The following is a 22,217-nucleotide window of genomic DNA, read 5'->3' as shown; positions in this document are numbered from 1 at the left end:
AAAAGCGATGAAACTTTCTACACAGAGTTTATAACACCTGGCAGAAAGGGTACATGTAAACTGATGTGTGCAAAGATGGCAGTGGGGGAGGGGAGGAGTCGGGGAGGAACTGCAGGATTTTCACAGAGCTGGGAGGATGGGTGAAGGTCTGCAGGGGCAGAGCGGGGGATTAACTGTCCCTAGATAGAGAGACAGATACAGCAGAAACTTTGGGGCAAAAGGGCCAATGGCACATTTTGGAGGGCAAAGTGGGACCAACGTGTAGGAGAGTGACGTGTGAGTGGTGAGCTGTGGGGAGTCTGAATGGATTAGGGGGTGCCATTTGCACTCACAAACCAGTTGGCATTTCTTAAGGCAGAGATGGTGAGTACTGTTAACATGCTCTGAGACCGTCAGTGTATCAGGCAAGGGTTTAAGCTTCGTTTCATCTTACCTTCACAAAAATCTATCGAGTGGAATTAAAAGCCATTTCTCAGATAAGAATGCCGATACCTGGAGATATTAAGAGTCTCTGTGGCTTAGAGTCACTTAATGAAATAGCCAGGGTATGCAAACTGTTCAGAGTTAAAGCCTTTGCTCTTCTCACCTCACCAAGTTAAAAAAGCTGAAGGTTTTTTGTGTGTCATCAATGGGATAATTTCACTTCAATAAAAGCACTTAAAAGCTTATAATCTAAGTTATTTTAAGAACTGACATCTGGGTTCCCTGGTTGCTCAGTGGTTAAGGATCCACCTGCCAATGCTGGAGATGTGGGTTTGACCCTTGATCCGCAAGGATCCCACATACTGAGCAACTAAGCCCATGTGCCACACATACTAGAGCGTAGCCTCCACTTGCCAAACTAGAGAAAAGCATGAGCAGCAACGAAGACCCAGCATAGTCAAAAATAAGTACATAAAAGTATTAAAAAAAAATAAAAGATTTGACATAGAGTGGGAGGGAGGTCACAGAGGGAGGGGACATAGGGACACACATAGCTGATTCACTTTGTTGTATAGCATAAACGAACACAACACTGTAAAGAAATTACACTCTAATAAAAAAACTGACATGAAGAAAACTAGTTCCAAGTTTAAACTTTGTTTTTTTGGTAGGACCAAAGGACAGCTATGCTATAGAAGAAAATACAAAGAATTTGGAGTCTGAGGTGATGGTTGAGATCCAGGCTTTGTACCTTTGTTACTTTTGGCTAGTGATTACTTTTTAAAGCTTTGGTCTCTTGTATACATAAAATAAGGATAAAGATGTTTATCTCACAGGGTTGTAAGGATCAAACAAGAAGTATTTGTCAAAGTACTTCCTAAACTGAAATATGCTATACAGCCAGAAAAAGTAGAGTATATTGTTTTGAACGATCTTTGAAACAATGCTTGTATTTATAAGAACCTGCAGCCATGAAATTAAAAGATGCTTACTCCTTGGAAGGAAAGTTATGACGAACCTAGATAGCATATTGAAAAGCAAAGACATTACTTTGCCAACAAAGGTCCGTCTACTCAAGGCTATGGTTTTTCCAGTGGTTATGTATGGATGTGAGAGTTGGACTGTGAAGAAAGCTGAGCACCGAAGAATTGATGCTTTTGAACTGTGGTGTTGGAGAAGACTCTTGAGAGTCCCTTGGACTGCAAGGAGATCCAACCAGTCCATTCTAAAGGAGATCAGTCCTGGGTGTTCTTTGGAAGGACTGATGCTAAAGCTGAAACTCCAATACTTTGGCCACCTCATGCGAAGAGTTGACTCATTGGAAAAGAGTCTGATGCTGGGAGGGATTGGGGGCAGGAGGAGAAGGGGATGACAGAGGATGAGATGGCTGGATGCCATCACCAACTCAATGGACATAAGTTTGAGTGAACTCCAGGAGTTGGTGATGGACAGGGAGGCCTCGCGTGCTGCAATTCATGGGGTCGCAGAGAGTCGGACACAATTGAATGACTGAACTGAAAAGAGACTAGAATAGAGATAAATGTGCCTGATTTTAGACAACTTATCTGGTTAGATTGGTACTGGAGGTTCTTTGTTTTTTTAAGATACAATATGGTGATCTGTGAAACCTGTTGCCAATTTATATCATTTCATCAAAAACTGGTCAACTTTTTTCAATAGGAGGGAATAACTTTCATGATCTTCTCAGAAGGCTACTTCTCCTAAGAAAATTAATAACCACTAACACAGATGATATCTAAGAGTCTTGTGTTCCAATCCTGATTGGGTCTTCTTCACTGACACACCTGCCATCTAGTGGCACAAGAGGGGACCTGCAGACTGCTTTGAAACAACTGCGTGTGTGAATTCAGTTGCTCAATCTTCATGACCCCATGGACTGTAGCCTGCTAGGCTCCTCTGTCCATGAAGTTTTTCAGGGAAGAATACTGGAGTCAGTTGCCATTTCCTGCTTCTTGGGATCTTCCTGACCAAGGGATCGAAGCCAGGTCTCCTGCACTGCAGGCAGATTCTTTACCATCTGAGTCACCAGGGAAGCTTCAGTAGGAATAATAACATAATTTGGAAATATATTTTGGATTGACCATTCAGCATCAAATAAATCAACAAGAGCCAAATACGGTAATCATAAGTTTATACTGACTATGAATAGCAGAGTTACACTTTTAAATAAAAACCTATACTATTAACCAATTCTACTATATAATTAACTTTATCAGAAATAAATTTGACAGTTAAAACAAGGCTAAGAAAAAATAGTTTGTCACCTTAAAACTCAGAATGGTCTTTCAGGGGCAATTTGAAAGGATCCTATCTATACAATAGTTTGAAGAGATAGCACAATTTTCCTATAGGTATAATTTCCTAAAAAAGCAAGATCAAAATCGTCAAAGTTAAACCTAAGCTGTGGCTATGTTGGGCTTCTCAGGTGGCGCAATGGCAAAGAACCCACCTGCCAATGCAGGAGACAGGTTCAATCCCTGAGTCAGGAAGATCCCCTGGAGTAGGAAATGGCAGCCCATTCCAGTATTCTTTCCTGGAAAATCCCATGGACCGAGGAACCTGGCAGGCTACAGTCCATGGGGCTGCAAAGACTGAGGGATCGAGACAGACACACACACACAAAGACACACATAGACACACACGTTGTTTCAAAACAGTGTGCAGGTCCCCTATTGTGCCACTAGATGGCAAGTGCGTCAGATAAGAAGCAGCAAACAGGATTGGCACACAAGACTCCTAGGTATCATCTATTTAGTGGTTATTAATATTCTTGGGAGAAGTATCCTTCTGAGAGGATGATGAAAGTTATTACCTCCCCCAATGCAAATAAAATGACACACTAAAGGCACTAGCTTTGTATACTGTGGTGGTAGGTGGAGGATTATGACTCTAAGCCCCAGTTTAGCCCCCAATTTCTTATATCATATGTAAGAAACCTGAAGTTGAGAGAGAATATGAGATTTCCCAAGGGAGCACCAGGCTAGAGCAGCCAAAACTAAACTTCTGATCTTCATCAACAACACCCCAGCACACAGTAACATCACAATAATGACTTTTTACTCTGCTGGTTTCTAATAAACTGTGTACACATTTCAAACACACTGATGTTTCCTCTCCAGCAATTACCATTTTTCTCCACTCTGGTTAGAGGTTTGACTCCTGAAAAGACATCAGCAAGCTCCATCATCCGCTCTGAGCCCTCCTTCTTGTAATGCTCCCATTTGGCCTGCTTTTCTGAAAGCATTTGCTTGAACATCTATTGAAGAGACAGACGAGATTTACTGATTTTAAGAGAAAAATCCAGCTTAGGCAGTTTACTAAGAAAGCCTGAGTCAAACCCAGTTTATTATAAAAATAGGTACCTAAAATCAACATCATTCTGATGCCATCTCTTAAGCATCAATACTTACAAATTGTGGGTTAAAAAACTAGACCATCTCTCAGATGGTGGCTCTCAGACTAATTAAGGCAAAGTGAGTGTTAGTTCTGAATGAGCTTCAAGGTCTGCAGCTAGTTCCAGAGGCCACCTGATCCAAACTCCCAAAGTTTCTGTAGAACCTGGACACCCCCAGGTGTCTGCCATTCTTATCATGCCCATGTGCTGTGCTTAGTCGCTCAGTCGTGTCTAACTGTTTGCAACCCCATGAACTGTAGCCCATCAGGCCCCTCTGATTCTCCAGGTAAGAATACTTGAGTGGATTGCCGCGCCCTCCTCCAGGGGATCTTCATAACCCAGGGATCAAACCCAGGTCTCCTGTATTGCAGGCAGATTCTTTACCATCTGAGCCATCAGGGAAGCCCAATTATGCCCATGGAGGCTTTTTAAGGAGTAAAACCAGCACAGAATTTCCTTTTGTGAACTCAAATCCCTTAAAGTCCTTAGGTCAAGTTTGTTTAAATGCAAAGTACCACCTTATTTAGGCCTTTCCAATAGGTTTTCATGGCTTTTAAGATGAAGACGACTATCCTGCAAGGCCCAGCACCGGCTGGCTCCTGCCCACCTGTCAACCTCACTTCCTAACACCTTTCTGTTGTGTTCTCCCCCCTCCAGCCTGCTGATCTTTCAGGCCTGAACTGGCCAGGCTCTCCCTTCCCTGAGGGGACTGAGACAGAGTCCGTCTTCCCTATGCAATGGTCTCCATCATGCTCCCCATTTCTGTCTTAGCTAACTCTGGCAGGTCCCTTTCTCAACGTTCTTCAAAAGCTCCTGCTGCCCTTCTCAGGGAAGTCATGAAAGCTAGGACAGGATCCTTTCTTTTAGGTGGAGAACTATGTTCCTCTCCTTTAGAGCATACACCTCAGCTTTTATTTACATTTTCATTTGTGTAATTCTCTGTTTACTATCCACATTCCTCATTAGACCATAACCTCCATAATCTGGGGCATTTTTTCCCCATCACTGTATCCCTAAATAACAGTAGAGACTAAATGCCTGTTAAATGTTTAATCTCATCCTTCGAATATAAGAATTATCTCAGACAGCTAGAATCTTTAGCTTGAATCAAAGACACAGGTACAAAAATCCTAACTGCTAAAAAAAAAAAAATTAAGCATTAAGAAAAGATTTTGGTGGTTACTTATTCAGTATTTTTACCTCTTTGAGTATAAACTCAAATTGTGCAGTATCCAACAGCAATTGAAAGAGGATCTTGGGATTGTACCTCGAGTCTGTTAGAATCTGGTCCTTGATTTGACGAAGGCGTTTGTTGTTTGGGTCACAGGCTAGACATGTGGAGAAAAGAGTTTCCAATTTACTAAATGGGTAGAAAATACCTATAATAAGTAAGATGGATTCTGAAATACTTTCATTTCCCTTCTTTTAAGCATTTAAAAAGTAGTAAGAAAAATGCATATCAATGATGGATGGTAAAATAAATTGTATCTATGCTAGAGGAAGTACAATTGAACTGCTAAATAAAACGTTGAATCTGACATAGAATGTCATAGTGATATACTGTTGAATGAAAAAGAGCAAAGTGAGAACAGTGTTTCCAAAGTTTGTAAGTATCCTGTGGTTGGTTGATTATCGACTGTCTGTGGGTCAGTGCTTTTGGCACTAATGATGGGTTGAGCCTTTTGGCACTATTTCCTAAGTAAGCGGCCTCCTTGTGTCCTGTCTGTTTGAAGTTGCTTGTGTTGGGCACTAATCTCTGCCATTCAGCTATGGACAGGTGTGCAGAAAAGATTTAACACAGCAGGCCTGAGACTGCCATCTTCAAAAAGGCCTGTTTGCAAGGTTGGCTCTTGGCTGGCATTTGGGAATTTGGATTTTGGAAGGGTTCCCACCATTTTGAGAACTGATAAGAATGGCCGACCATGCTTTAACTCTTTGTACAAACATGTGCTTCATGATGTGCACCTGCTTTCCTTCTGGGAGTCTGGAATGTTGGTACCTGCCATGTAGAGGCTATCTTAAGGAGCACCCCCTGCCCCCAACAAAAACCACGGACACAGTTTCTAATGGGCTTCCCTGGTTGACATTTACTCATGCTGTCACAACTCATTGCGAGGGGAACCAAATGGACCCTGTGTGACTCCACTTGGAGAGAACTCTTAAGAGCTTGTGCCTCATTTCCTCTATACTTCACCCCAGGCACCTCTGCCCTGTGCCGATTGTGCTATCTTTCTGCTGTTGCAAATCATAGCCATAAGTACATATGCTGAGCCTAGTAAAGCATGGAACTTGGGACGTCCTTGGGGACCAGTGACACAACAAGAGGAGTAGGGTCACCACACAGAGATGTGGCGCTTTCAAACCAGAAGAACCAGGCCTGACACCATTCTCATGCTCTTTGTAAAGGCATGACTGATACTCAGAGCTTTCTGGATTATCCACCACCTAGACCTGGAGAGTGTATGGTTACTAGGCTAAGGTCACAAAATTAGGTGGTGATTGACCGAGGCATTAAGTCACCAGATGTCTTGATTTTCTGGTCAATGTATCAGTTGCCAAGATAAATCATTTCAAATAAAATAAACATGTTTAAAAATATATAGAATAAAAAATTATGCTATTTGCTGAAACTGATTTATGGGGTCAATTATTTATGCAAGAAAGGAAAAGAAAAAATAGGATAAGGCAAAATATTTACACGTAAAAGCTATTCAGACTGCAAATAAAGTCAAAATAAAGTTCATAGCCATTAAGGTACCAGGTCCCTCACAGTTGCTCTAGTATCACCATGCTTGTTCAGGCTTTCTGAGCCCTCCTGCCGGCATCTTAGGATGTCCAGCATGTACAGAATGACCATGCTTTATAAGCACATATCACGGGTGTTTTTGGTGCTTCAGTTATGGTGAAGCTTGAGCAAGGTTATTTTATATATTGATTTCCAAGTTACTCCATCAGGAAGAGACTCATGACAACCTGGAGAAGGGCTCAGTTTTCATGGGAAACTGCAGAGTTCTGATTTACCAAGCATTCTCCAGAAGCCCCTAGGAAGAAATATATTGGAACTGATGACATTGATCACACAGAGACCATTTTTAGGCTTCAGGTTTGCCTAACTTAAAAAACAAAAATGAAACAGAAAAAAAACCCCACAACAACCCAACCTGTAATGAGTTCCATTTGTTTTTATATAAATCCTAATTCAACATGAAATCTGATATTAATTTCCTTTCATTTTTGGAAGGGAACATCACTGCGCATTAACAATTAGCTCCAGCAGGTTAACAGGAGGGAATATGAGAAACATGCCTTCCTTTTTGCACACCATGACCAAAACAGCATAAAAGCTAAATAAGCAGTTACTTTTCCCACATATGACTCACAACCAGATAGGCAAATCATTTGTTTCTGGTAAATGCTGAGCTTGTGCAATCAGATCAGATAATTGCCAGCTCAGAAATGGAAAACAGATGTGGCTGAAGATAAAAGCATAGAACTCTGGCAAGCTGAGCCGGTACCTGGCAAGGGCACAAATCCAGGAGACCACTGGCTTCAAGAACACAAGCACGGCTATTAGGCACAGTCATCCGGAAGACAAAGAGGAGGCTGAGTCACTCACTAGAAACCCACAGTTGGCTTTATGATGGGATAAAGTGAGGGCTTGAGTTGTTTACATGCTTCTGAATGTAAGACTTATGGTAAAGAAGATTATAAGCTGAGTCAATGTAGTAAAATTCTCAAATTAGGACAGGATTTTAAGTAAAACATAAACTTGACTAGTTAAAGATTAGTCCATGAGATGATTCAAAACTTTAGCTCTGATATTCATGCTGTGATTAAACGGTAAATCGAGAGAGGTCTAGGCCAAGAAGCAAAATGACGAAAAACAAAAACAAAACTGGAAAGCATGTTAAGCCACTAAATTTGTTACAGCAGCAATAAGAAGCACATACAAGGGCCAGGCCAGCACCTAAGAGCCAGATGTGTAAAACAGACAGTTGGTGGGATCTGAGTCCAGAGTCCAGAACAGGAGAGAAACATTGCTTGGGGTGGAGGAAGGCTCTTCATGGAAGGCAGGAGCTGACCAGTCCTTGGTACAATTTCACAGTAAAAAGCAGAAAAAATTCTAGACTGGAGAAGTGACCAAAGAAAGGACAGAGGGAAGGATAGAAAAATGTGGGCCCACTTTGCTGAGGAACTGGCTAGATCAGGGTGCTTAATTAAGATAGATAGGTGGGAAGGCTTTATTCTACCTGTATCCACAGCAAAACTTTTTCACGGGTAGACATCTGATCTTCCCAGTCTGACCACTGATGAGCTCCTCAAGCCTTGGAAGTAAGTGTCCTCATACTCCTAAGCACCTAACAGGATCTGGCACAGGGGCTGTTCAGGTGGGCCACTGCTTTGACCAAGCTGACGCAAAAATGACCATTTTACAAAAGCAACTTGATTCTCATTCAAGGGCTAAACCATTTGGCATCATGCGGCAGATCAGGGTTTGGCGCGCCTATATACGGAGCGACACACATGGTCACGCCTTTTGTGTGTTACCAGAGTCCGCCGTATGGAGCATCAGCCAGCGGATGGCGACGTTCCCATCTCTCAGGCAGTTCAGAAGCCTTGGGATGTTGTCCAGAACCAGCTCCTCCCTCAAGTAACCTTCTTTCAGGAACTGCTGCACTTGCGCGTGCACCCTTTCTCTGACAGTAGCGTATCTGCTTGCCTGTGAAAAGGAAAAGAAAACTTGAATAACATTTCAAAGAAAGAATCACCTTGAAAGTGACTCATATTCAAATGAACCCCTGGATAAACAATAACATTCCTACATGAGACAAATAACATACAGGCTCCAGAATCACTGCAGATGGTAACTGCAGCCATGAAATTAAAAGGCACTTGCTCCTTGGAAGAAAAGCTATGACCAACCTAGACAGTGTATTAAAAAGCAGAGACACCACTTTGCCAACAAAGGTCCATCTAGTTGAAGCTATGGTTTTTCCAGTAGTCATGTACGGATGTGAGAGTTGGACCATAAAGAAGGCTGAGCGCCAAAGAATTGATACTTCTGAACTGTGGTGTTGGAGAAGATCCTTGAGAGTCCCGTGGACAGCAAGATCAAGCCAATCAATCCTACAGGAAATCAATCCTGAATATTCATTGGAAGGACCGATGCTGAAAATGAAGCTCCAATACTTTTGGCCACCTGATGTGAAGAGCTGACTCATTAGAAAAGACCTTGATGCCGGGAAAGATTGAAGGCAGAAGGGGATGACAGAGGACGAGGTGATTGAATGGCATCACTGACTCAATGGACATGAGTCTGAGCAAGCTCTGGTGATAGTGAAGGACAGGGAAGCCTGGTGTGCTGCAGTCCATGGGGTTGCAAAGAGTAGGACATGACTGAGCGACTGAACAACAACAAAGGCAAGTGGTTTATTGAACATCTGGGGTTTCTTTATTTTTTTAAAACTTGTTTTTATTTGGCTGCACTGGGTCTTATTTATGGCACGCTCCAGCGTGGGGCAAGTGGGATCTAGTTCCGAGACCAGGCCTCCGATATTGGGAGTCACCAGGACCACCAGGCCTATTGGCCATTTTTGGAAAAAGCCCTGGACTTAGAATTGAGAGGCAAACATCTAGAAATACTGGTGTGACTTTGGATTTAACCTCTGAGTATTGGGTTCTTCAAATGTAAATTGGAAAACCGGAACATTTTTTTCCTGCCGTTGCTTCTCTTAACTTGGATGTAAAGAGACACAAAGGCGGAAGCTAAATTGCTGTTCTACCTATTATTATTGACGAAGGAGCTAGAGCAGAGCAGAAACACTCAAAAGATGAGTCTGTACACATAAGAGCTTAATAAAATACACCTCAGAGCATCAAAATTGACCAGCCTTGTGTGGAAATCTGGTCACTCTGCTTTCCTAAACCAAGAGTTGAATGGCAAACACCATCAACCTAGTCAGGTTAGTTTAAAATAAGCACAAGATGTGTCATTAGAAGCCTCTTTAGAACTTGCAATGTCACGGGTGAGAAGATGCGATTTTGGAAAGGATTTTTAGTCATGAAAAATTAATGCTCTGAGGCCAGAAAGCATGGAAGCGCCACTTTCTGTAATATATTTCTGGGAAATATGCCCAAATTGAAATTATTCTGTGCATTATTTATGGAATTCGATTTGTTTGAATAAAACATGCTGAAGTTCCTTGAGTCAGTGTCATTCTATCCACACTTGGAAACTCAAAAACTCAGACAGCCAGGTTGAGGAAGACCATCACCGTTGAGAAGTATCAAGTATGTGCCCCAAGAAAAATATTTTGATTCTTCTGTTCACTTAGGTATTTCCTTCTGCCTTGGTTCCCATCAGAGAGACAGAATGTAGCCATTTCAAATTTAAGGAGCTAACTGTCTTTATTTTGGTCTTGGTGCTTACTTTACACACCAGAAATGATGAGTGTAAATTACAGTGAAAGGGTTGACTGTCTACATCCAGTTACCATCTTCAACACTCAGTCCTACTGATGAAAACATTAAAATTCTAGCTTCTCGGGAAAGGAGCTCTGTCCATGAGGACAGTCTTTAAGAAGAGTACATGAAGTCACCCGGGGCCAAATGTCACACTAGCTCCCCTCAGGGTGTTGAATCTTCCTCAGGACCCAAATCTCCCATTTATAAAGTTAAAAATCTATAATTGTCTGTTACTTCAATGTTCAAAATTCCCCTTTCATTAATCACTGCACTAAAATGTATGCAGGCATCTTCCAAACCACTTGGGAAATCTACTTAGCTGATTTCCCACCCCATTACATCAAGCATGTAGTTGAGAACCCTCCTGATTAATCAGAACCTACCTGTTCTCTGACATTTGAAAGGTCCAGGGTGTTGTTTAAAGCAGTTTTTGCAGCTTTGTAAGGTTCCCAAGCATCTGCTAGATTAACCGTGATCCCCATGTAAATACTAATTACCTGAAAGAGGAGACCTTTATTCAGTATTTGTTAAACACCTACTCACTCCAAGGCAAGGGGCTGAGAAAATAGAAAGTTATAGGAGACATCACCCACTCCTTCAAGTTTAAATGCCATTCCAGTGAAAAACCAAGACTTTTCAAATATACAGGGAAGTGATTTTACTTATGAGTGCTTGGAAACAAGAATGACTATTACATGCCGCTATTAATGAGAAAATAACAAAAACAAGGTTTTCTTTTCAAACTGCTATTTGTAAGATTCCTAGATGAAGAAAAATGAAAGGGGAGAGAAAAGCAGAGACTCTGACCAGAGTGGTTTTCCCAACTATTTTCACTTCACTTTAAGCTCTTACAAATCAAACTAAACTTGTCTCAAAAATTTTTGTGAGAAGAGTGGCATTATGTTTCACATTTCTTTAAAAATTATATACAACCCCTCTTTATCCCTATTAATATTTTTCTTTAAAATTCTTGGCAGTATAGTATTAATCTTTTTGGCTTTTTATGGGCATATTTTTAAAAACTGCTTTATTTTCAGTGTGCCAGGGTGTCTTATCAGGAATGTATCTTGTAAATATCATGTAATTGGACTTTGACCTTCTTTAATGGTAAAAGTGTTTCTCAGTATGGTATTACAGTCAGAACTTCTTTGTTAAAACTTAGGCAAATGAAGCCAGACTCTCTCAAAAGTTTTCCTCGTGGCTACTCATCTCCCAGGTAATGGGTATGATTCATTTGTGGACAGGAAGCATCATCTTCTAATTGTAGGCTGTTCTTCTCGACAGTAAAGCTCCTCAATCAGGTCCCTCATTACAGACAGTCTGTGGCTCAATAGTTGGTAAGGAGTGAAATAAAATCTGGTCCCTGAAAATGTGATCCAACTCACTATGCTTTGTTCAAACCTCTATGTGCAAAGAAAATGCATCATGCATATTAAGTACACTGTCAGTTTTAAACTTTTAAGAATTAAAATATTTTTAAGCAAATATGTTTAAAAAGTTATAAGCTCATCCCTACAGTAACGTAAATCTTAAGGGCCCACATTAGCTTACAGATAAAACTTATAAAAGCACAATCCCTATTCACAAAATGACATTAGATACACTCTGCTGGTTTAGATTTGTAAGACAAACGCTTACATAACTTAGTTGCACTCTCAGTAGCTAAAGCAAGATCCATTTTAACATATGGTTATTCTACTTTGAGAGTATTCACTTAAGAAAACAAACACAAATAGGTGCTTCAGGAAATTTTACTGATTCATTCTTTCATGCTATGATTTGTAATATTCTCAGCATACTTAAACTAATTTTACTTAAGGGAGTTTATGTCTCATTATTTCAACATTAGGTTTATAGGCCAAAGGATGGAAGAAAATCAGTTCTCCAACAAGTTTATTATAGAGAATGAAAGACTAACAGCAATACTTGCCCAATTATCTGGAAAGTATTTGTCTACTATCTCTCTCATTTTTGCTTGATGGGTATGAAGAATGGAAGGTTCAAAGTAGAGAATCACATACAGCATGGCAGCCTGATTCGCCAGAGCTGTGCTGCGATGTTCTGGCAACGGGTACGCTGAGACCTGCAAGGCAGAGACCAGACCCAGGGGAGGTAGATGTTAGTGACAGCTGAATTTACACGTGCCAAGTAAATGACCAGTTCTAAGACACATGAACCTCTCAAAAGTCCATCTCCTTGAGGATCCTGGGCACTGGAAGCAATTCTCAGATTATGGCGCCAGTCACCAGGACCTTCTTCCCATCTCTATCCACACGAAGGTCTCTTGAAGGTCTCTTGACAGTCACCTGACTTTGCTGCAATTCTAACTCTTTTCCCTTAAAAAAAAAAAATCCTATATCTCTTACTGTCCAATTTTGTGTCTCTTCCATCACAGAGAAGCTCTTATAGAACTGACCGATTCCACACTCACTGGTGCTATCTTTTACTTCCTGTTTATTCTTCAGCTCATTGGCATTTGACCTCCACCATCACCTCAATGGGGTTAAAGACCCTGATGCTGGGAAAGACTGAAGACAAAGGAGAAGGGGGCGGCAGAGGATGAGATGGTTAGATGCCATCACTGACTCAATGGACATGAATGTGAGCGAATGCGGGAGACAGCAGAGGACAGAGGAACCTGGTGAGCTAGTCCTTGGGGTCACAAAGAGTCGGACATGACTTAGTGACTGAACAACACCACCACCTATCTCCTCAGTGGAATTTCCTCAGGTCACACATAACCTCACAGTCATCCATTTCAATGACCTCTTTTTAGCACTCTCACTTAAATTTCCTGAGGACTGAAATTCTCTCCTCCTCTGGTTTCCCAGACACCAATCTCTCAGACTGCTTTGCTGGGTGTTCTCCTCCCTGCCTTTGAAATGCTGCTGAGTCCCAGAGCTCCACTGCCTCAAGCATTAGGAATCTTTGGCTGCACATAGCACACATCACCTTGAGGACTGGGAGCAGAAAGGGAGGCAGTTATTAAGGATAGATACAGCAATGTCGCATGGAATCCAGAAGCAGGAATATGGTCAGGTTCCAAGAAGGGCCTGGAGCTGTGAACCAGAAAGCCTTCATTGTTTTTCCCTGGAATGTGATGCTCAACGGTTTCTTCAGAATGTGGTCCATGAGATGGCAGACTGAGGTGGCCCTAAATGCCAAGTTTTGCATGCTGTGGGTAAATCCACAGCCCAAAATTGTTTTTCAGGCCCAATTCCATATTACCTGGAGACAGAGAATCTGATCTATCTTGGGTCAAGTGACCTGCCCTGGTCCAATCAGCTGGGTACAGGGGAGGCGCAGGGCAGGGAGAGGGGTGGATTCACAGCACAACCACAGCTCAATCCCTGTGTTAATAAAGGTCACAGGGCAGGGAGAAAATTGAAATACACTGCCTTGAGACATCGACAAAATGGACCACCCAGGAGGCAGAAGGGTTAACAGAAGGGTTAATGAGAGACAGTTGAAAAAACAGCATGGGCTTTGAAGTCATACAGGCTTGAATTCAAATTATGGTTCTGCTACCTACTTATGTGACCTTGTAAAAATTATTTAAGCTCTCTAAGCCTTATTTTTCTCCACAGCAACATAAGGATAATGCTCTTTTGCAAGATTATTATGAAAAACAGAGAAAATCGTACATGGAAAAAACCTCCTAGGATTCTGGCTCATATTGAATTCTCAATAGATGGCATCAAATATTATGGAGACCTGGCATCTGCAGGTAGCTCCTGATTTGAGCTGTCTTAAAAAAAACAAACTAAAAACTTTATGTACACTTAACATATTCATACAAGAAACTAGCAGTCTACCTAAGAACTGTATAGAACAGGTATGCTCTGTAACAGATGATATCTCTTCACTCTCTCTAGTAAAAAAAGAAACAGATAATATAGAAAATTGTGTTTTCTTCCAGAAAAAGAAGTCAAATGGTAACTTTCTGTGGTATCCTTTTAGGTCCATGAATAACACACACACTGGAGAGGCAAGTGAGACCTGCTCAACCCTGCTCATGCCCCTTCCTTTACCTGGGTGGCCCAAACACCCCTCAGTCATCTGCTGCAATCTTGCTGCCTGTTAACATGCTTCGTGGCACTCTGTGCTTCCCCTAATACCCATCTTGCTTTATTCTAATTCCTTGGTCTGCCTTCTTTCCTCAGCAACAAGCTCATTATGAGTAGGGACCAGGGCCTGCCTTCATCAGCAGTGGACCCCATTACTGAGTGCATGACAGCCATAAAGTGCACACTCGGCAATCATTTCTGAACTGACGCCTAAAACAATGCATCTTCTCTCCAAATTTAGTTCAGATCTCATTTCCTTCTTGAAATCTCTATTTCAAGAGATATTAATCTCATATTCCCAAATTAATATCCCTCTTTTCTGTACAATTCCAAAGCACAGCCCAGAGGTTTTAAAAGGTTTCTTGCTGTTTTTACTCTTCTGAGCAAGAAGGAAAGAAATAATGGAGGAGGAAGGTAAAATCTATAAAGATTTTTAAACTACACTTTTAAACTATAAAGATAGGTTTAATAATAGATTAAATCCTCACCTGGTTGTAAATATCATCAGATCTCAGCCGACCAATGACCATGCTGATGAAGGTCTCGTTGATAGGCACCCTCTGGAAGTAACTCTCAGGATAGTTGGGTGGTCTTTTGGCCCCTGGTTGGCTGGAATAACCTGTACTTCGAAGAAGCTTACAAATATCATCCATATTCGAATCAGCAGAAGATCGGGCAGCACTGAGCCATGTTCACAATGGGAAATAAAGGGCCAAACAAATCACATATGTTACAAATAAGAAGTCCAGCAAAGCAGAATTTCAGTATAAATTGATTATATAGTTTTAGATATGAGTGGATCAATTTATATCCTTAAGATTCAAAACTATATTTTCAAAAAGCCTGTAAGATAGCAAATTTTTAAGATGGGTTCTTGTACGTATGTACAGTTTTATGTAAAGGTCCATGGCCCCTTTCCCAAAATCCTTAGGGCAGGATTTGTTTCGGAAGACAGCATTTCTCAAATATAAGGAAGCAACATGATACATACATCATATATAATACTTCAGCAGGGTGGCAGATGGCATTCCATGATCAAGACACATTAATGTTTCTACAGTAAAATCTATGAACATTCACACAAATGAAATAAAGGCAGTCCACAGCCTCATATATGCACCAGTCAGGTTCTGACTCCAAATTTCGGATTAGGTTTAGGTCTTGCTGCCAAAGTAGTTACTCTGTGTGCATGTGCATATATGCATATATTTCTGTTGGAGCTCTTAGCATTTCAGAATTGTGGATAAAGAATGTGAACCTACCCCAACATTTCATATATTTAAAAATAATTTAAAATAATAAAGTCAATTTCAAGTGGGATATACCAATTGGCTTTTCTTGGCAAGGTGTACCTTCCACAGAGATTTAATCAAAACATCTGTGATTTTTCTGGTGGTTTGAAGTAGTAAATCTCCAAAGAGACTCAATCTTAGATTTGAAGATGACCTCCTATCTGATGTGAGAATCTCCTTTACTGCAGGTCTGACTTGAAATTGTCTGGTGTCTTTTCAACAATGGATCCTCACATTCTAATCAATTAGCTGTTTTGCCCAAAGGGACAAAGCTGGATTGTCAAAGCTGGGCTTGATGATCAGACCTCTTTCTTCTTCCTCATCTTACTGTTTTTGTTTTTTCAGGTACTTTCAGAAACAGAGGCAAGACCATTTGAAGCTCATTAAAAAAAAATATGGATAGTAAAGGAGCTCATGGTCAAACTGATGTGAATGAATTACGCAGCCTCACGCCCTGATAGAGCTGAAAGGGAACAGGTGAGCTGAGTAGGCAGAGTACCAAGTGTGGCTGCAAATACAACACCGCCCAGACAATTCCTCTCTGTTGAGGATCTGACTCTTTGCCCTGTTTATTCTGTCCTAATTTGTAAGTTTGAAAATGTTTATTCTAGCCCACACTTCTGTAGCCCAAGTTCCTAAATGATTCCTGCTTCTTGGCTATTTCTTTCCTTAATCTTAACTATTTCTGACACTGACCTGGTGTCCAGATTTTGACTCATTATTTCAACAAACTGAAAAACATGTGTTAGGGACTGAAATCACAATTAGTTAAGGTAGGTCCTGTTTTTAAGCCCTTACTTCTTGAAGTCACATCTCACTGAAAAACCCAAATGAACTTTTTAGCCAACCCAATACAGTATTTATGAGTGAGAACTGACTTTCAACCTGGCCCTGAATGATAACTTTTCAAAATGTATCAATCTGAAAATGACAACAGAAGGCTCATTTGTATCCTTACATCTGCCAAGGATTAATGTTTGAAAACTTAAAAAAATTCATTAGACTTCCCAAATTTTATCTTTAAGGTAATAGATATTCAGATTCCTCTTTTAAAAAACTGAGGTACCATCATAGACATTATAATCCATATATCTCTAAAAATCTATCATAGATAAATTATTCCACACATAATACACAGATTATATGATGTATAATCTATTATGATGCTATAAAACAGATTGTTATATTTCCACATTATGTAATATGTTCAGCAGTGATAAGAATCTTATCTTCTGCATTCTAGATGATATTGCTGTTGTTCATAACAAAAGGAGGATGGGAAATCTACACCGCACTTTACCAAGAGCAGTGGTTTTGGAGGGCATGGTCTTAGCTCAGGGATACCTGTATCGATAGTAAGAGACCAGCATTCTCTCTCTAGTTTCTCCTTCAATCTTTTGGTCGATGACCAGAAGCATAACTCCGTATAAGTACAGCGCTTCACACTATAAAAAGAAAAAGAGAGAAGCCATATTCACAGGAGTATACAAGCTTATGCAGTACAGCTGATGATGGGTAAAAGGAGCCCTTTGCTCTCATTTCTCCTAAAAGCTTTATATTGCAAGGAGAATGCAGGATCCTCCCCACAAAGGGTCTCAGCTTCTGTATAGAATGGGCTTTAAAACATTTAAGCAAAGTTTAATTTACAATGACTATCTTTCAGCTGGTCTATTTTTCATATTTTGCTTGGGATACCAAAATAGAATCCCAAGATTATGAGTACCTCTAGATCATTGATTTATTTTACAAACATTTCCTAAGTGATCACCATGTACTAGGTACCAGGCTAGATGTCTAGGATGCAAAAGATAAAGAAGACAGGACTGTTACACTAAGGAAGTATACATCGTCCACATAATCTTCATTTACTTGTAATTCTGTTCAAAGTCTACTATGTTCTAAGTTCAGACAAAGACCTACCAGTTAGATGACAGTTATCAGTTTACTTAGCTTCTCTTTAAAGAAGGATACACTGTATGTATCTGTGACTTATAGGGAAAAAAGTAAATTTGACCTTCCTGAATTTTTTATTTTAAATGGTCACTACTACTTACTAGAAGTTGTTTGCCATCTTCATTGAGAAGCACTGTTTCTAAGGTTTGCTGAATATAAACACCTTCATTGAGATCATCCAGATACCTAGAAAAGAAACCCCAGAGCAAGTTATCCATTGAAAATGAAAGGTTAATATCATTGAAGAAGGACAGTAAAGATGTTTAAAAGATTAGGCAATATACCAGGTATTCTAGCCTTCAAATCATTTGTTTCCATTCACGTGCTTTAAGAATAGGTTTGTGAGTAGGAACTCATGATTAGGGCCACAGGTTATTTATGGCCACTCCAAGTAAAAGGAACACTCCTTAGTCCTGATTTATGAATTACAGAAATCTTGGAAATAATGGCATAAGAACATGGAGTAGTTAGTTTAAAAGCTAATGAGTAATGAACACTGAAGGGCCAGAAGGAAGACAATATTGTATGGTCACAGATACGAAGGAAGGTTATGGCTACCAATGCTACAAAAATTAAGTTATTTTTTTTCTTCCCCACTTCTCATATTCAATAAACTAAATTAGGATCAAGACTGAAAGCCAAAGACTTGGTATAAAGCAAGATGATTATAATGCTACACAAGAGCAGGAAAGGATAAGGAAACTCTACCATACTTAAGATGACTAGTGCCACAGGAAGGAAAAGAAAATTACCTAGGGTATAAGTTAGTAAATTTCTTAGTAACTCAGAAAGATATACATGTTCCAGTATGTCCCTTCTCCCTCTCCACTATTTACTATCAAAATTAGCTATTACTAAATTAGTCAATACCTGTTTAAGTCTACAATATATTTATGCACACTCTGAAATGCTAAATAAAATCTGGTCACAATTTCTATGTTGTTTTCCCGAAATTCTTCATCTAAATCCTGTAGCTCTGGCTTAGATTCCAGTTTGCTTTCACATAATTCTGGACCCTAAGAAGAAAAACACATCAAAGAAAGAGTCAAAAAACAATACAATTGCAGGTAACAATTTCTAAAGTATCTTTGAAAAATGTGTTCTTATTTATGCCTCTAAAGGGGTATCAAAAATTGAAAGCAGAGGAATAGAAAGTAAATAAGATAACAGAAGCCTAGATATAAAATCCTCTTGAAGGAGATGGTCTTGAACTGAACCCACAGTTTGCATGCTTTTAAGTGTGGCGGACTTCAATGTGAAATACATCATACCGAAGTTATCTTTTAAAAATTTGATTATATTCTGTTATATTAGGGCTTCTGCACAGTACATTTATATTACTTTTCAAATGAGCGGATGTTAAATTTTGTTGAAAAGCTTTTCTTTTTAACTCTTTCTCCATAATTACTGAACATCTCAGAGTCTCCTTGTTTCCAGAGAAAGCACGCTTTTGTAGAAAAGATTGGTAAGAAACGCTTCAAGGAAGATTACCTTAAAATAGCTGAAATCAAATATGATATCTCCATATTTCTGTTGATCAGCTCGATCTTTTAACCTGAATACAGCAGGAATAAACTCAGAGAGCCTCAAAAGTTCAGCAATGATGGCATTGCCACAGGAAACAATCCTTAGGATTGCTTGGCCACACAGGTTATTCTCAGCCAAAAAGTCTACCATCTTGAGGAAAATCAGCTACTCTGGGCCTGGCCACAGGGAATGTGTGACTGGCTTCAGAGCTGGGGTCTTTAAGTCATCAGATGAAACCAGGTCTGTTGATACACTGGCCACTCCATTAAAGGACCTGCAACCAAAAAAAAAAAAAAAAAAAAAAAGCATGAAAAATCTCCAGTCCTTTGAAGGAAGGAGGTGAAACACATACACAATATTTTTCTTCCAAATTCCCTGAAAAAAACTATAATACATAATGACTTCTGATATGGAGGGAGAGCATTTATTTCCACTCTGCATGTTTTCCTTGTGGAGGGACTTTGCTAAATTATTACTCTTGGTCTCTTTCTCAACACTTTATTCACTTCTCTCCATGAGAAAAGATGTGATGTGGCTGATCCCAGAGCTTAGGAGAAGGTGTCATAGGGCACGTGTGGGTCCAAGGGAAAAGTTAACCATGTCCTAAAATTTACTAGAATTAGGTGAGGGAACAATCTTTGAAAATGCTTTTTTTCATATGTCAAGTTTGGGAGGTCCCGCTACTGAGACTAACACATGCCTGAGAATTGTGACAGGGTGATTCTAAGGGAAGGACAAATATTTCACATTAAGCAGTGGAGAGGTTCTGATTAGCAATGTATCTTGAAATGATATCATCAAAACTTATGAAAGTTAAGTTTTATGCCCAACAAAACTGAGAGCGAAACTGCAGTAACTCTGTACTCAACGGACAAACCAAGAAAGAGTGCAAAGTAGACCAAGTGCTGTGGAAGGAAAGAATCTAAATTCTTACTGATGTTATTGATTCCTTGATTCAACTGTGGCATGACCTCACCTTGTAATCCTTGTTAAATGGACCGCTTTTATGGTTTACCTACTGTTAACTGGGTTTTGTATTATTTGTAGATGAAAGCATTCTTAATAATATAGATTCACTTGTTCAACAAATATTTATCCAGTGCCTTCTATGTGCGAAACACTGTTTTAGGACCTGCGGCTATTGTAGTGAACATAACTAGGTTCCTGCTCTCGTGAAGCCTACATACTACTGGAGTGGGAAAGAGATAAATAAGTAAATTATGTATCAGGCTGTGACAACAGGTAAAGAAAAGCATGGTAAAGGGATGGAGTGTGTGTGATGTTACACAGTTTGTAAAAGTGTCTCTGATAAGATGATATTTGAGCAGAGATCAGAAGCAAGTGAGGGAGCAAGCTGTAAGGGTATCTGAGGTCTCTAAGATGGTCCTCCCTGTTCATGCCCTGTGTAGGCCTCTTTTCCCTGAGCATGATTTTACTGATTCCCTTCTAAAGAAAAGAATATGGAGGATGTGAAAGATGACATTTCTGAGATCAGACTGCAAAAAAGACTGTGACTTCTGGCTTAAGAACCCTTTCCAGCTCATGTGTCCTGGGAGAAGTAAGTTGTCAGGGTGTAAGAGCTCCCTGTGGACGGAGCCCGTAGGATGATGGAGAAGTCTGCCACTCACCACTTGAGTAAGCTGGGAAATGGATCCCCCCACCCCTCCACCCTCCGCCCCGATCTCAGTTTGTGTTCACAGCTTGACTGCAACCTCCCAAGAGCCCCTGAGCCAAAGGCACCAGCTAAGTCACACAGCTGACTCCTGACCACAAACATTAATTAGACAATAAATGCTTACTTTTTTTTTTTTGAACTCTGTAATGGCTTATATGGGAAAAGAATAGAAAAGAGAGTGGATATATGTATTTGTATAACAGGTTCACTTTGCTGTACACCTGAAACTAATACAACATAGTAAATCAATTATACACCAATACAAATTTAAAAAAAAAAACAAAAGAAAAAAAATGTTTATACTGTTTTAAAGCCACTAGGTTTGAAGGTAATTTTAGATGATGATCTATGGGAAGGGCATTCCAGGAAGGAGTTACAAGGAAGTACAAGTAAGGCCTCGGGGTAGGAATGTGCAAGGAAGAGCAAGCAGTTGAAGTGGCTGGTGGGGAGTGAGCTGGGGACAGAAGCAGAGATAGGTGAGGTGGAGCTGGGGCCTATAGCAGGGATTACCGAGGAACCACTACAGTTATCCAGAACTCTCTCGTGCAAGGGTTGTCTACAATATACATTAAGACATAAATTATTAACAAGTCCTTTCAGTTTTCTCTGTGAAGCTTGCTTGTTGAGTCACACTGATCCCTAGTAGGCTGAATTTCAGATAATTTCATTCCACTTCTCCTACTGAAATGGTTTGGCTTAGAAAATGAGAGAAGGAGAAAATAAAGGAAAATGGGAACAAAAGTCACTTGAAGTCCTCTGAAGAACACCAAACTAACCCAGGTTTCAGCAGGATGAAATTCTAGACTCAATTCAGAAGCGGGGAATCCTACGATGAACAGGTCTAACTGCTTACCATTTGAATACCAAGACAGGACAGTGTGGCCAAAACAGCTTAAAGCAAAGCAACATGACCTGCCTTCTCTCCCAACAAACAGACACACTGGGCACATGCATGCATGTGGACAAGGAGGCTTAGGCCTGGGATAATGACATAAGTCAAAACTTTGGTGTGCCTGTGTCTTATTTAAATCCTTTTTACCCAATGAGTTACACTGTAGACAACTTCAGTGGTAAAGAACCCATCTGCCAAGATAGGAGACGTGGGTTCAATCCCTGAGCTGGAAAGATCCCCTGGAGAAGGAAATAGCAACCCATTTCAGTATTCTTGCCTGGGAAATCCCATGGACAGAGGAGCCCAGCAGGCTACAGTCCATGGGGCCTCAAAGAGTCAGATTCGACTTCGCGACTAAACGACAACAGTCTTTGGTAAATAGCCCCATTGTTGGCTGAAAAACTGGTCCTAAAGAACAGAATTTAAGAAGCATCATTAAATACGCCTAATCATGTTGCAGTGATGTCAGAGGTAGGTGGCTTTACAGATGTTAAGATTTAGTTGAGAC

At 40.3% G+C, this 22,217-nt stretch overlaps 1 protein-coding gene across 2 annotated transcripts in view; it reads right to left on the bottom strand.

Moving 5' to 3' along the window:
• Positions 1–22,217, bottom strand: part of WASHC5 (WASH complex subunit 5) — a 56,069-nt gene that overhangs the window by 32,151 nt on the left and 1,701 nt on the right. For both annotated transcript variants that reach the window (XM_015097738.4, XM_027972908.3), the window contains exons 2-11: positions 19,107–19,416; positions 18,486–18,631; positions 17,717–17,801; positions 17,007–17,107; positions 14,859–15,051; positions 12,234–12,386; positions 10,687–10,800; positions 8,387–8,558; positions 5,039–5,166; positions 3,571–3,700 (exon numbers count right to left, since the gene is read on the bottom strand). In XM_015097738.4, the coding sequence (XP_014953224.1) occupies positions 3,571–3,700; positions 5,039–5,166; positions 8,387–8,558; positions 10,687–10,800; positions 12,234–12,386; positions 14,859–15,051; positions 17,007–17,107; positions 17,717–17,801; positions 18,486–18,631; positions 19,107–19,292 (1,408 nt within the window). In that variant the 5' untranslated portion in view covers positions 19,293–19,416. The remainder of the gene's footprint in view (positions 1–3,570; positions 3,701–5,038; positions 5,167–8,386; positions 8,559–10,686; positions 10,801–12,233; positions 12,387–14,858; positions 15,052–17,006; positions 17,108–17,716; positions 17,802–18,485; positions 18,632–19,106; positions 19,417–22,217) is intronic.

This window comes from Ovis aries, chromosome 9, assembly GCF_016772045.2.
Source record: "Ovis aries strain OAR_USU_Benz2616 breed Rambouillet chromosome 9, ARS-UI_Ramb_v3.0, whole genome shotgun sequence".
NCBI lineage: Eukaryota > Metazoa > Chordata > Mammalia > Artiodactyla > Bovidae > Ovis > Ovis aries.
The sequence above is the reverse complement of the archived record's forward strand: the minus strand, read 5'-3'. Positions and strand labels throughout refer to the sequence as shown.